At 34.6% G+C, this 15632-nt stretch overlaps 3 protein-coding genes across 3 annotated transcripts; 1 reads left to right on the top strand and 2 right to left on the bottom strand.

The window, feature by feature from the left end:
• The first annotated feature begins 314 nt into the window (after positions 1–314).
• Positions 315–6274, top strand: LOC143460327 (WD repeat-containing protein 1-like). The gene is made up of 15 exons (XM_076957792.1): positions 315–467; positions 826–947; positions 1197–1343; positions 1475–1566; positions 1719–1896; positions 2542–2652; positions 2765–2904; positions 3450–3535; positions 3735–3848; positions 3963–4045; positions 4117–4302; positions 4479–4586; positions 4766–4960; positions 5030–5171; positions 5627–6274. The coding sequence occupies exons 1-15, from the start codon at positions 449–451 to the stop codon at positions 5731–5733; spliced, it is 1830 nt and encodes a 609-aa protein (XP_076813907.1). The 5' UTR covers positions 315–448; the 3' UTR covers positions 5734–6274.
• A 294-nt stretch (positions 6275–6568) lies between these two features.
• LOC143460333 (sodium-dependent glucose transporter 1A-like) lies at positions 6569–10793 on the bottom strand. The gene is made up of 9 exons (XM_076957801.1): positions 9686–10793; positions 9402–9544; positions 8999–9141; positions 8712–8864; positions 8403–8589; positions 8006–8220; positions 7630–7813; positions 7330–7515; positions 6569–7232 (listed from the first exon to the last, which is right to left on the bottom strand). Exons 1-9 carry the CDS (start codon positions 9854–9856, stop codon positions 7154–7156), a joined length of 1461 nt encoding a protein of 486 aa, XP_076813916.1. The 5' UTR covers positions 9857–10793; the 3' UTR covers positions 6569–7153.
• Positions 10794–11198: 405 nt separating this feature from the next.
• On the bottom strand, positions 11199–15632 carry LOC143460332 (sodium-dependent glucose transporter 1A-like). Its single transcript, XM_076957800.1, has 9 exons — positions 15396–15632; positions 14966–15108; positions 14556–14698; positions 14208–14381; positions 13912–14104; positions 13531–13745; positions 12979–13162; positions 12622–12807; positions 11199–12446 (listed from the first exon to the last, which is right to left on the bottom strand). Exons 1-9 carry the CDS (start codon positions 15567–15569, stop codon positions 12386–12388), a joined length of 1473 nt encoding a protein of 490 aa, XP_076813915.1. The 5' UTR covers positions 15570–15632; the 3' UTR covers positions 11199–12385.

The following is a 15632-nucleotide window of genomic DNA, read 5'->3' on the forward strand; positions in this document are numbered from 1 at the left end:
AAAGGGCAGGGCCTAGGCTAGCGCAGAAATGCACAATCAGATTAAATCACAATTTGAGTAGCTGGAGTCTAATATGCAAAACCATCTAGTGGTTGTGCACTTCTTCATTAGACCCAAAGGGCAATTGACATGTAATCGAAATTTTGTCAGTTTTTTGTCTGTGCTTTTGTAGTATATACTGAATGCAACAGTTTAGTATAATAAGTTTGAAAACTCAACCTGACCGGCTGGAACAAGTTGGAAAGTCATAAATTATAGATCTATGATTGTGAAGTTGCTAACACTTTTTACACCATGCAGTATATTTGTGATGCATGTTGACTGAGGTTTTGTTTTTCTGCTATTTAGATAATTATAGAGTTGGTTGCTTTTCAGATTTAGTTTCATCCAAACGTTCCTTGTGTTAAAATTTTTCTTGTTAAAGTTTGTTGGTATTAGCCTTATTAAGATGGTAAAAATAAGCAAAAGTAAGTATAGCTGTGCTCTGATTGGCTTTCGATTATTGTGTCGTCTAAGCAAGGCAGCAATTATTTCCTCAGCCTAAACTACCCATTCAGAGAACCTTTTTTGTACTTAAGGAATAACATAATCAGTCTGAATTTTGAATGCTATTCTTGACCTAATTTTTATCTATCTTCTTACGTTAAGAACTCAAACCTTAATCCAATTATTATGTACTAACAAAGCTTGACAGTGTGCTAGATGTCATAATTGCATGTTTTTTGTTCTAATTTAACTGCTGCTATGTCAAGTTAGTTAATATGCCTATGAAATATTCCATTTGTCTGGTAAAATGTTTATAAAATTATTCACATTTTGTTCCAGAATCTGCATTTGCGCCTCTGCCTCCCACAACTCGGGCTACGTCTTTGGTGATGGGCGCTGATCCAAAGGGAAAGAATTTTCTCTATTGCACAAAAAATTGTGTAGTTATTCGAGATATAGAGGTACGGCCACCGCTTAAAAACTTACTATTGGTGTGCAGTGTCGACTTCCGCAGCCTTGGTGTATGCCATTAGATTTTATTGTCGAATGAGGTTCGACAAGAATAAGCAACAAACAATTAAGCTTTATAAAAATTATATTTCTATACCAGTTAATTATTGAAAGGCTCATTGCCTGTAGCACAACATTGCATTGTTGCACATTACATCACAACATCACCCTTATATCATATTGTATCATTTGCACTATAGAATCCAATGGAATTTGATGGTTACTATGCTCACCAAAAACCTCCGACTTGTGCCAAATATTCTCCATCTGGCTTCTACATTTGCTCTGGTGATTCATCTGGGAAAATTAGAATTTGGGACACCACACAAGCTGAACATATCTTAAAGGTTTGTCATTATGACTGTTGTCAAGCAGCTAACTCAACCCCAACTAATTGTAGTACACGGAATCTACCTACCTACCCGATTCTGGTAGATGTTATGTATGTGGTGGATATTGTATTTTATGCTGTTTCTAGTATGAGTATCAACCGATTAGTGGAAAGATCTGTGACATTGCTTGGGATGGCGAAAACAAGCGCATCGCTGTTTGTGGTCAGGGGCGTGAGAAGTATGTTTTCAAACCCAAATTGTTTTAATATCCATTCGAAACTTTAAACATATAATAATGCTATATATCTATCAACTGCATTAGGTGTCATGAACAGCACTTATATGATCGATATACTCCTGATTTCAGTGATGCTTTAATGAATTTTTCAGATTTTCTCATGTATTCTTATGGGATAGTGGTTCAAGTGTTGGTACGTTAAGTGGACCCGGTAAGTCTTGCAACTCTTGCGACCTCAAGATGAGTAGGCCCTACCGCTGTATTGTGGCATCTGAAGACTTCAACACTTACTTCTACGAAGGGCCTCCTTTCAAATATAAGCTTAAACAGGCATGGATATCTGTAACTTGTTTTACTGACATTTTATAATTTAGTTACAATGCTTAGTATAATTAAATTAATGTCTAGTGCATTTCGTCTGGTGAATCATATACAGTAGAATTCGCCTATATCAACTTTGACTATATCGACACCTTTTTTGATCCCCCAGAGCATTTTGCTCGTTTATAGTGACAGTTGTAGCTTTTCTTTTCACTCCGGGTCGTAATCCCACTTACGCCTTTATGACGGTTTAGGTTGCCTAGTCGTATTTGAAGTAATTATGATTTATTTATGTCACCTTACTGTAGTAACGCCATATTGCTCCACATCAGTACTGTCTGCGAGCGTGTTACATGTCAATGCAACTACCATTATTTTTCACAGTCTTTTTTGTGTTGTTCTTTGCTGTAGTATACGCAAAAACATAAAATTTAACGGCAGTGCTGATTAGAGTACACATTGAACCCTTACCAGGCCCTTACATAGAACTAAAACCGGAATTTAGGAACAATTTACATTGATTCGTCTATTTCGACACTTTTTCTTCATCCCCTTGAGGTGTCGATATAGGCGAATTCTACTATAAATATTTTTGAATTCAACAATTGCCGCTTGTTATCTTTGAATTATATTTTTAATTTGCTTAATTAACAGGAGGGTACAAGGTTTGCCAATTGCTGTAGATTTTCTCCTGACGGAAAATACTACGCTGCTGCTAATTCTGACGGAACAATTGAACTTTGCGATGGAAAGACCGGCGAACAGGTTGTTTATTCTGTCATTTTCTGAAAATAGTTAGTTACGGGAAAAATGAAGCTTGATTGCAATCGAGGGCAAACATATACTTACTACATGTTTTTTCCTTGTTTGCTGTTAGATTGGAGGATTTGGCGAACCAAAAGCTCATGATGGAGGGGTGTACAGCATTTGTTTCAGTCCAGACAGCTCTGAGTTGCTCTCGGCCTCTGCTGACAAATCCTGCAAGATTTGGAATGTGGAATCGAGAGAGACAGTTGTGTAAGCTATAACACCGAGTAGCTGGTAGTTTCATGTTAAGTCGAGTTCAACGTGGATATAGGTTTATCCCACTTCTGTTTATTTATGGCACACTTTGCTATAAGTTTGTCCAGTGCTGACATTCTAGAATCTAGTATATAACTGGAGTTTGCAAAAAACACCTGCCACCACCAAAGAAACAAATTGTCGCAACAAGTGTTATTTTATTATTACATCTAGGACAAATACAAGAGCCAAAATGGTAGAAAATGTGTTGGCATTTTACCTATAAGTTGTAACTTCAAGCACCTTGCTCCAAAATGTGTGTGGTATTGAAGTATGTGTGTTCCTGTAATACATGCTGTCCTAATACCGAGTGTGAATTTCATGTTTTGTGTTGGTACAAGTTGCAACATATATGGAAATCGGTGTTTCATATCTTAAATAACGCTAAGAAGTTAATATTCATTAATTATATCAAACAAAAAATGTTCAATGGATTAAGATGTAACCTGTGTTTTCTCTTTTCGATTATTGATTTTTAACCTTTAGACTTTTATCATTAGAAAATTTGTAATGGGAAACACAATCGATGACCAACAGTTATCCTGTCTCTGGCAAGGGAAATATCTCCTCACTGTATCTCTATCTGGTAAGTCCAGGATTTCTTCTTTACATCTCAGGAGGTATAATTTAACCTACTATGTCGTGTCATTAGCTTTAAAGTCTTTGGATATTGCCTCTCAATCAGAACCACAGCGTTTGTAGTTTGCTTGAAGTTAGTTTCCTGTGGTATAGTGTTTCCATACTCGTGTGTGATTTTGTTACCAATCCACTATCATGCGTCACAGGTGATATTACATACTTGAATCGGGATGATCCCTGCAAACCTTTGCGCGTTCTCTCTGGTCACAACAAGTCCATTTCAAGCCTGGCTTTAAAGCCGAATGAAGCCATTTTCACCGGTATAAAGCACTTAATGACTTGACTTGAACTGGTAGAAGAAATTTCGATTTAAATTTAACATTTGAAGTTTGTTAGTAAGTTTAAAGTTCGATTTGAATGTAAAATTTTATTAGCGAGTTTTGACGGCAATATTGTGAAGTGGAACCCTGAAACTGGAGATACTGTAAGATTAAGTGGGAAAGGACATGGCACCATAGTAAGTTCACAAATAACTTGTAAAATGCATACTTTTTAGCTTTTGACCGGGATTTTCCTTTTGACCCACAGGTTAAGGCCATGGTGTACAATGCTTGTGAAAATCAGTTGGTTTCTATTGGCTCGGACAACAAAGTTCGTTTCACTGACTGCGACAGCTGCGTATACAGCCCTGATGCAGTTATCAGCGTCGATAGCGAACCTGCTTCAATGGCGATAACTGCTGATGAATATATCGTTGTCGCTTGCGAAAAAGAGGTCCCTAATTTTATGCTCTTTCTGTAATTTACTCTGGAAGTTCCAAGTTATATTAGGAACTAACATTGACATGTAAAGATGGTCTTTTCAATGCTCTCCTGGGAGTTAAACTTTTGATCAGTTCTTTCTATCAGATGGACTAGTTGTTGTCAACACTTCGCTTTCCTCTTTTGCAGATGCTACTCATAAAAGACCAGAAGAAGCTGTCAGCTTTCCCGTTCAAGGATAATTCTCACCCGGTCGTGTTGGCTGTCGCTGGGAGCAAAATAATCGCGAGTGGAAAAGTACGTGACCTAGCGGGACGAAGTTACCAATATTGTTTTGTTATAAACATCATAATATTGAGGCTAGTTTTTGTTTTAACCGAGTGGTTAAAAGCCAGAATATTTCACTATTTAGTTTGTATTTTAAGATTTTAGGTTTAAGTATCAAAACATTTAATAAGTATTCATCCTTATCTTAGAAAGAGCACGGGCACAATATCCAAGGGCAGATCTGCCATGTTTACGACATCGGAGGCCACTCAATAACAGACACCGGTGTCACTTTCGAACTGAGGAACAAAGTCAGCGCCATTGCATCTTCCCCGGATGGCGCTAGACTAGCTGTGGCTGATGAAAAAGTTATTAAGATATACGAAGTTTGTGATGGCTTCAAGGTAAAAATTTCAAGGCACACAACTAATAAAACGTTTTGCGGTAATTTTAACATGACTTCAACGTCGTAGGAAAAGCCAAAAGAATTGCATGGACATAGTAACAACTGTACCTCCCTGGCATGGGCACCTGACAACCAACATCTTGCATCTGGTAGTATTGACAACAGATTGTTTGTTTGGGACACATCGGATCAGAAAAACCACTCCATAAGTGAGATATTTAACATGACTGAGTATAAGAGCAGACTGTGTTGTAACTTGGCTTGTGCAAGTGACCTATGTGCAATCATGCATATCATTGTTACAAAACCTGGTCGTTAAAACCCATATCATTTTTGAATAAAGTAGCATTGGTCCACTGAAGCCATGTAAAATGACTTGATGTGTTTCCAGTCTGCTCAAAATGTCCTTGGCTAGTTCCAAAATGTAAAATTTAACCTGAAAAGTGGGGTTTAATGAAGAAAAGGCAAGAGATAAGTTCCTTTGAGGTTTTCCTTACTATGAACGCATGTGCATAACAAACTTTGTGCCTCACAAGTTCCCTTCTATGCTCAAAGTTTTGAAATATCAGTTTTTAATGTAGGCACATAACACATTCAGTTCCTGAGTACAAACTCTATTACCAATTTAGTTTAGGGCTGCGGTAACATCTTTTTCTCATTTTAGTCGCCCATTATAAAAGTGATATCCGCGCAGTCGGTTGGCTAAACGGAAACACATTGGTCTCTGTTGCGGATGATGCTATTGTGAAGCAATGGACGGTTTCTTTCTGATGTCATCCTATCAAAGTTTAATGTTGCAAACCTGTTCAGACAAGATTTGCAACACAACTGCATTGTATGCCTTTTAAATTAGACCAGCTTGCACTTTTGTTTAAGTAGTAAGCGCTATGATGAATTTCAAACGTGGTTTTTAAGGTTGTAAACAAACTACAATAGTCATTTAATCATTACTTATCATAATCCTTTTGGCTTGAAGTATAGATTGTCTCACAGAAAACCGTGATCATAACGGTGATGTAACATGAAAAATCTATATCGTGTGGTAAGAATTATGACGGTGTTTGCGCAGTATTATAAGATGGTTCCAGAAAGTTGTTGTGGATGTAATATTTGTCTTTGATTTTCTTCCTTTTTGCAACATTATTAGCAACGGCCGCAAAGTACTATTGTAATTGAAATAATCAAGATCTGTTCTGTCAATCATTTATAATGCATTGTATTGCTATGACTTATTTCAATTTGTTTTCCGCATAATTTAATCGGATTTTGTAGCTTGCAAACCGAAACCAATAAAAGATTCCTCCAAGACTGACCGATAAAAGATTTGGTGCTGGTGAATATAAAATCTTTAAAAATGTTTGATCGAATTTAGTAAATTCCCTTCATAATAAAATAAAGCAATTAGGTCTTTTAGGTAATACATGAAGACGGTATTTCTTGCATCATTAATTTACTTTATATCAATATCTGTAGACTCAGTTGTAAGTATGTAGTTTTACACTAATGAGCAAATCGAATTTCCATGATTTGCTTTGACATGCCCAGCATCACCAAAAAAATATGCTGGAAGCCATTGTGGTGCAATAGATTGATCCGTTGATTTTATGGAGGCAGCGTTTATTACACATTGCAAAGTGCAAAAAATATATTCCTGGGTTAAATGCAATCTTCAAAATAATGATACGCAGTAATATTTGTATTAAAGTGAAAGATAAATTGACAATGGGAAAAAAACAGGTTGGTTTTCCCACGGTACGGTGGCAGAACATATTTTGCATAAAAGAATAAATTGAAAGTAAAAGTTATTCGCATAAGGAACTGGACACAATTACGTGATCAACATAAAAAGTACTGACCATGAATTAAAGAAATGCCAACCTTAATTGAAGAAAAGTCAAAATCATTTCTGTGCAAGTCTCTGGCACAGAAGACAAATTATATTTGTCAAATACAGTAAACACATTGCTTCAACCAAAAAAACATTGCATATTTGTGTTAAAGCCGTATTTAAGTAACTAAGAATTTCTTTAGTCACGGTTGAAACACTGACGGCCCATTTCAGAGGATTAGACAGGCAGCAGAACATGATCAAGCTCTGCATGTGTTAAATCTGACCATCTCATCAGCATCAAACGCTCGACTTTTCTGCACCACACAAAGTATTTTGAAAACGCAAACACTTTGAGATACTTCACGTTACTGTTGATTCAATCTTTGAAACACCGTCTTCTGATTGACCTAACTGAGCGGAAAGGTTTCCTAACACATCCCTGCAAAAATACCTTGCATTGTATAAAGAGAATTTACAGGTCAATTAAATTTACAGATGCAGAATGTTTTATTGAAAAGCAACTTGATAAAAGTTACCTTTTAAGCCTCTGGCCCTGCGTGGAAGCAAATTTCCTCATTGCAACAAAAAGAAGTATCAAGCTTAGTGTAAAACCGCCATGAAAATACAAAAAGGACAGTGGTTCCGATGCGATCAGTTGACCAACGGGAATAGGCAAAGTCATTTCGCCCAAGGCACCACCAATAATGAATGTACAGGCAGCTCTTAACAAAAAGCACGAAAAATTATTTAAATAATACTTACAAGATAGTAAATATGCAAATAGTTGTAAAGTTAACTAAAGTTTTGAGACTGACACACAAAAAACTATTTTTCACCTGCCATTGACAGTGATGTATCGTTCCGCCCATAAAAACGTTGTTCCGTAAATGCTAGTTCGAAAGAGACCTGTCATTGCAATGGCTATCCAAAATATCCACGGCGCGCCTTTCGAGTAGGTTGGAAGAATCATCATAATAATGGCTCCAACAGCGACACCCAGCAAGTCAACAGTTAATATTGCTAAAAATTACATCGAGATTAAAATTAAGCATAATTTATAAAAACAGCAAAGACTAATTTCATGAAAAACGTTTTTTATTCATTTATATATTTACCAAAATAGTACAGTAAGTTTGCTGTTAGAAAACCATTTATTTTACCCTCTAAGATCAGTATAGTTTTAAAAGTACATGCAATAAATTTAAGGCTCACTGGTTGGGGAGAATTTCTTCGACATAAAAATAGCACAGAATTGACCGACGACAATCGAAAAAAGTGAAAGTGCAATTAGATTTGAACCAATCTCTTTGGAATAACCGAGCCCAGACTTTGAACTTATACTAAATGCGTAGAGAAAACTGGAAAAACTGGCTTCCATGGCAACATAAACAAAATAAAACGTGAAGAGAAATAATAACATTCCAAGCCTGTGATGAAAATAGATTTTTTAAATGGTTACGTTAATGTTGTTCTAAAAAGGCAATGTTTATGTAGAGTAGCTAATGACAGTTGACCATAGGTTTTATTTCAATTTTATCTTTTATTAATTTAGGTGATAGTTTATTTTTTTTAATTATGACAAACGTTTTTAAAAATAATGAACTTTCACCTAAATCGTTTTCCTTCAAGTTTTATAGTGTTTTTCTGCTGAGATTCCGATAAGCTCAATGGCTTGCAAGTTCTTAACAATGCAATAAAAATTATAATAACGACGAGAAACACCGAAAATATGAAGTAGGGAATGCTGATAAACGGTATTCCAGAAGAATCTATGTACTTCAACGTGACATATGACTCTAGAAAAATGTTTCAATAAACAAATTCAACAATTTACACGGACAAAATTAGTAAACATAACTCTTACGAAATCTCACATATAATGCCGGAATTATATGCTGCCTAGCACCAGCAGATTTACCGTTAACTGAACTGTTGGCATGTTGGGCTTCATTGAGAAAAGGCTTGGCTACAAATGGAGTGATTGCAGAGCCGAGACAAAAGCAAAAATGAAGAAACTGCATCACTGGTTCCGCTTTTTTGCCCCAAAGGTAAAGGCAAAAGACATTTGCAACTAGAAGTTGAAAAATTTAAATAAACAATAAAAAATTGTGACATAAAAATAATAAAGTGTTGTTCATATTTCAGAATGCTCTAACAATTGAAACAAAAATATTTCATTAAACTACTTTACATAGATAAACTTACTTGTTTCGTATGAGCCCATACCAAGGCGGGATAAGGCAATAGTGACATAAAACACAACCAGATTAAGAATCACAGGAGTTAGAACCAACCCAACTGTCATCACTGTCAAAGCACTTATGGTAAGAAAATGAATATCCACCTTCCTAAAAAAACAGCTTTTATTTTTATTTTGTTGTGTGCTTGTGGCCGATGTGTCATGTGTTAGCTACTTTATTGATATCTTTAAAAAATAAATAAACTTAACTAAGTATATTGAAAGTTATACTACTGTACGACAGAAATTGATTGAATGATTCTAAGTGATTATTGTAAAAGGTAACGTGTTGAAAGTTACGTCCCAGATAATTTAAGTTTATAGTAGAGCACAACAGAAATAATAAAATACTGTACATAGCTTTATAACCTCTCCAAGAAACCCATAATAAGTGAGCCAGATAGATAACCAGCCCCTCGAGCAATCAACACAGGAGAGACATCTTTTAACTCTATTGAGAGATTTTCGGCTAATGTAGGAAGAGCAAGGCCAAATATGCTGGATGCAAATCCCTAAGTTTAAATCAAAAAACAGAGTCATGCAAACATAAATATATCACATAATAGCTGACGTCTTATCCAAAGTCAATATTTTTTCTTAACTCAAAGCGATTCATTGATATGTTAATTGAAAACAAAGTGTGTTTAACAAACCATGCCAAAGAAGCCGCCTCCAAGTGCAATGCTCAAAAGATATCGCGCCAAATTCACAGAAGGATTACAACTAGATTTATCATTCTTGCTGGCTTGTGATTGGGCATTTTCAGCCAGTAATGTTCCAGTAACCTGTTTTTCAGTTTGCACACAATCTAAGCTATCCGTCATCTTACGCACCTACAATCATCTGGCCAACTGTAATACAACTTATTACATATAACATAATACCTTAAAATAAATCAATGATATAATGCAAGAAAGCTGAATCAGATTAACTTCAGGTATGGTGTAAAATCATCAACTTGGTATGGAAAACTGCAAAATCATACCGTATCACCCTGGAATGGAAATTGAGCGCGATAGGCAAAGTACAAAAACATGTGCAAATGTACAAGTCACATGTTTAAGAAAACAATGCAAATATAGTTGAGAACTTTAAACTAAAAGTAACTTTAGTAAAACTTAAAGCTAAAAAATGTAAGTAAAAACATAAAAATCACACCAAACTGTCTTAAACACCGTGTTTCAACACAACAGGCCATTACTCTGAAACAGACAACTTTATAAATACATTAGAATAGAGAAATCATGCAACGTTGCTGTGGTGTTAAAATGAGAACAAAAGACAACTCAAATGTATAAATAGATTACTATTCCTTAGCATTAGCACACACATTCCAGATAGAGTAAGAACATCAACAATCAAATTACGCACAATTACCAGTAAAAGTAATTGATTTTGGAAAAACCAGGAAATGCAATTTATACGGTTTTAGTAAGCTTAACAAGTAATGAGTTAGTATTTCAGTGAAAGAACATCTGAGAAGTAGCATTAGTACACAAAACTTGTAACGGTTTACAAACACCAACAAAAATAACTGCGTATGAAATGTAAGGTTAGGTATTAAAATAATATCAATCAATATCATCATATCACAATCTCCACCTTTAGAGCAGTGATTCTGCAGTATACATAAACTTTTGTTTATGAACATACAACAAACTCATAAAATCTTTCAATGTGCAGTCTTTTCCAATAAAATGTAATCAATGTTTTTAAACCAAATTTTAACCTAAGGTAAGCCTTAGAATAGATATAGTATTTCTTGAAAAATTGCTCCTTCAAGTCCTAACTTGTAAAATCTTAAGCAATTCCGGCAAAAAAAACAACCATAAAAGCTATCATTTTTTCCAAATATTATCAAATATCAAACTACATTAAACACTAGAAATCTAGTAATAATAGTAATAATTAAGTAATAATAGTAATAAGTAATAATAATTATTAAGTAATAATAATAATTAATTAATAGTAATAATAATGAAATAATAATAGGAATAGTAATAGCAGTAATAATTTTACATAATAACTAGTGGAATAGAAAGTGAATGAAAATAAAGTTAAGATAGCAGTACTGTATTACTCAGTACTGTATTACCCTACACCTTACCTGTATATAGCCCTGTAGGTATTTTGCAGCAAAGTTAATGAATTAAAGACATCACTGCATGCGATTAGCACAGCAATTTATTTTTAAAAATCGGCAAAAATTGCAATTGTGCAGCCAAAAGATTATTCGCAAAGAAATTTAAGCTCAGTATTTTGAAAATGACAGATAGGAACTTAACAAAACAAACAAAATATTTTGTAAATGTCCAATTTATAACTTAACGTATATACATCTTAATGTACAGGGTATATTATGAAAATATACCATTGTGTTTTGCATATATTATACAGTACCAGCATATTTCGAGATTGGATCTCTGTCAAATGCAAAACTAAGACACAAAGGCTTTTCATAGAATCAAGAAGAAATATTTCCAGGCACCATAAATGCAACTGTGTATTGCACAAAACAATTACAACAAATAACACATTGTGAGTGGACATAAAATACATTAAATTGTAAAACAGTAAAAGCTTGGCTTTCTATTCAGCAATAAACAATTAAAAGCAATCAACAATTTATGCAGGTTACAATCAAAGACAGCTGTTAGCTTAATTGATTTGAGAGGTATTGCCTGTAGAACAGATAGTTGTCAAAACTGATTTTTGGAAAAGTTTGCACTAATATGCTAGATATTTTTTCAGAAATTTCCAAGTTTTTTTGTCGTATATAAGACTTGTATTGTTGTACATTTGTAAAGCTTTACAAGTATGTGTAAAATCCTTTCTTTATCTGATATAAAAATCATATAAAAATTAATGGCGGAATCTGAAAGAATAACAACAACATATACATGCTATAACAAATTTTCAAACGAAACGAAATTACATATTTTCAGCTTATCACTGAGCACAATTCATGCGATGTGTTCGTGTATCTTAACAGCGATCGGTAAAAATTATATAACTTGTGGGCAAAGTTTGCAACACAAAATGTGTAAAACAAAAAACCAGGTTAACAACATAAATTGTGTGAAGTATGGGAACATAATCTCACTGGTTTAAATTATTTCAAAAGCTTGTGTAATATGATCTTCAAAAATTTTTGTGTAAACAAATGCAATTTATTTAATCACTTCAACACGACAGAGAAATTAACTTGTGCAATAATTTATGATTAGATGCATATTGTCGTATATTAACGTATAAAGTTGTGCCAGAAAAATTAATTAAATCATTAGTAGTCACAGTGCAAGACAAATTAAAAGGCAGAAATTAAAAAGCAAAATAAGAATTTCTTTCCTCGTTTAAACTCTGATATCAAGCATTTCGTCATCTTTGGAAGTCCCATTGTTTGCTTTGTTTTTGCTGAACAAAAATAATATGACTGTTCAAAACAATTTTATTAGCCATATGTAACAATGATGATCATCCAAATAAGCGAAAATGTTTTAATCAATATAGACCAACTAAAATTAAAACATTAAACAAAAACATGACAAACTTTGAACTAATCCTTTTTTTTAATGAAAACTGCACTTACTCAGAGTGTCTTCGGCCTTTTGTGTGAGCAAACTTGACAGATATGATAAAGACAATCACCAAAGCAAATACATAACTACTGCTGAGATATACAAATGATAGCGGCATTTTCTCTATCAGCAAACTAATTGGGATTGAAAGAATCATTTCACCAAGGGATCCACCGATGATAAATATACTTGCCGCTCTAGATCAAAAGTTAATTGGTTAACAAACTTTGGGAGTTACATTTACTATACATAATACAAATATAAATAAAACTGTAAAAAATTTGATGTGTAAAATTAGTTATTTTCGCAGTATGTGTTGTATGTAATATTGTTCATGAGAGCGCGGCACATAACATAACACAGCTCACCTTCCATTAACAGTAATATAGGATTCTGCCCACAAGAATGTTGTTGCATATATGCTTGTCCCGAACAAAGCAACAGCACCTACTGCAATCCATAACAGAACTGGTGTTGTTTGTGAATACAGTGGAAATAAAATCAAAGCCATAGCTCCAACTCCGAGACCAACAAAATCGACTGCCAAAATTTCTGGAAAAAATTCCAATGTCAGGATATTGAGATAACGTTTATTCCCTTTGAATAATTCCGCTTAGGGACAATAAGGCTTAGGGAATAACGTGAGTAGCATTACTTTTTAATCAGGCAACCTGGTTGTGGCATAAACTGATGTCAATTGACTCACAAATATAGCTAATCTATGCAAATTATAAACAAACGATCTTTTACAATATATAGTAGACTTGGGTATTCAGTCTCAAAACTAGAAACAACTGCTATTCAACAAAACAATGCAGTAGCAATTTAACGAAAGTGAAGTTGTATGAAATTCCAGGGCATGCTACAAACGTTTGTATAGAAAAGCTAAATAGACATATTAAAAATCTTATGTCACTGACTGCCTGGAGAAAACTTTTGTGACCAGAAGATGGCAAAAAATTGACTAGCAACGATGGTAAAGTGGAACATTGCGCTGAGATGTGTGGATACATCTCTGCTGTACGCAGGGCCTGGCGGCTCGCTTATACCGAATTTGTAAATGAAGAGAGAAAAGGAAACTTCCACTCCAACGTAAAGAAAATAGAAGAGAAACATGAGAAAGAGCATTCCACATCTGAAAAAAAATAACTTCAGTGAAAACAACGATAACAATGAACACTGCCTTTGACCAATACCAACAACAATAAACAAAATGATCGCTATCACAATTTCAAAACCCTGCAATACAATCTAGAAGACAAGACAACTTGGATATTGAAATCAAACCACTGAGACCAAACCTGAAATGTGTTCCTTCCTGCTCAATTGTATTTTCTTGTTGCGATTCGTTCAAATCAATGGAAGTAAGGAAAGTTACAGCCAGCATAAATATCACAACCAATGCAACAAATGAAGCAATTACTAGATAAGGGACGCTCACTAATGGCACAGCACTGCCTTCAATCAAGGTGATATTTGGAATTGATGCAGACTCTAGAAGACAAACATTGCTAATTTTTACTTATCACAAGTTGTTTTCTTTTGTGTCATATATTTTACGCAACGACAACAACTTATTGAATCACAAATTACTGACCAGTGTACATAGATAAGGAACCGTTCATGCCACTAGTGTTGTGAAAAACCTCATTCAGAAACGGTCTCGCTAAAAATGGGGTCATTGCGGATCCAAAGCAATAACAGAAGTGAAGAAATTGTAAAACCGGTTCGGCTTTCTTGCCCCACAGATACAAACACAAAACATTCCCAACTGCAATAAAATTGTAAAGTCTTGCAAGTTTTAACACACAACTTAAAAAATGAAAAATAAACTAACAAAAAACTTATCACTCAACAGATTTAGATGATACAAAAACGATTGCATAAACTGCAAATCACTTTTTCGGAAAAGAAAGCAGACTTGATACATGAGTTATGTACCTACCTGTCTCATAAGCTCCTAGCCCAATAGCTGCAATCGCAGTGCTGACATGAAGTGCAACAACATCAAGAATCAATGGAGTCATTAGCATTCCAACAGCAATGGCGAATAATGGTGATACAGACAAGACCATGAGGTTAAATTTGCTACAGGGATAAAAAATAACCTCATTAAGTTAACCAAATGTATAACAGTGATACGTAAAACGTGTAACAGCGTTTTATAACAGTGACCCATCCTTTTTACAGCATGACTCCATCATATATTTTGACAAAGTACAACTGTTGAAAAATGAAACGTCTAGAATGCTTCAACATGTTTTTTACAAAACTGATATAAGTGAAGGATAATGATATCAGTTCAAGAATAAGCCCAGAAGTAAATAGTTTTTAACCACAAATTGGTCTTAATACCTTTCTAAAAGACCAATAAAAAGAGAACCAGCAAGATAGCCACCTCCTCTCACAACCACCAACATCGGCAGGTCATTGATAGTTTTGTGCAAGTTTGCTGCCAGGGTGGGAAACGTCAGACCCAATATACTCAAACTGGACCCCTACACATGATAAATGACAGTAGAGACGGGTCTGCTTCATATGACAACGGATAATATGACCACTCACTTTATATGAACATTTTGGTGCAGTCCCGAATTTTGCCAAATAAAATTCTCTTTTTAACTTTACAACCAGTTCTCAGATACCATGAGATATTACATTAATTATAACACAAGCCACTTTTCTAAGATATTTCCAAACACTACACTAAACTTTAAAATTCAAACTGAAGTGAAAAGCACATAAAAAGACCTAGCAAGTGGTTAAGAAAACTCCGTAATCTCACCATGCCAAGAAAGCCAGCAGCTAGTGCCAATGTGAAAAGATAACGAGCTGGTTGAGGCAAAACTGAAGATTTGGTTTCATCTTTTAATTCTTTCTTGTGCAATGTTTTGTCATTTTTTAAAAGATTATCTAAAGTTTGTTCATTGTTCTCATTCGGCGGTTCATCCACAGTCATATTTACATCAGTAACAAGCAAGACACAAATCCTACTTTAAAAGAATTGCAAACTATTTATAAG

The sequence above is a fragment of the Clavelina lepadiformis genome, chromosome 5, assembly GCF_947623445.1.
Source record: "Clavelina lepadiformis chromosome 5, kaClaLepa1.1, whole genome shotgun sequence".
Lineage (NCBI taxonomy): Eukaryota > Metazoa > Chordata > Ascidiacea > Aplousobranchia > Clavelinidae > Clavelina > Clavelina lepadiformis.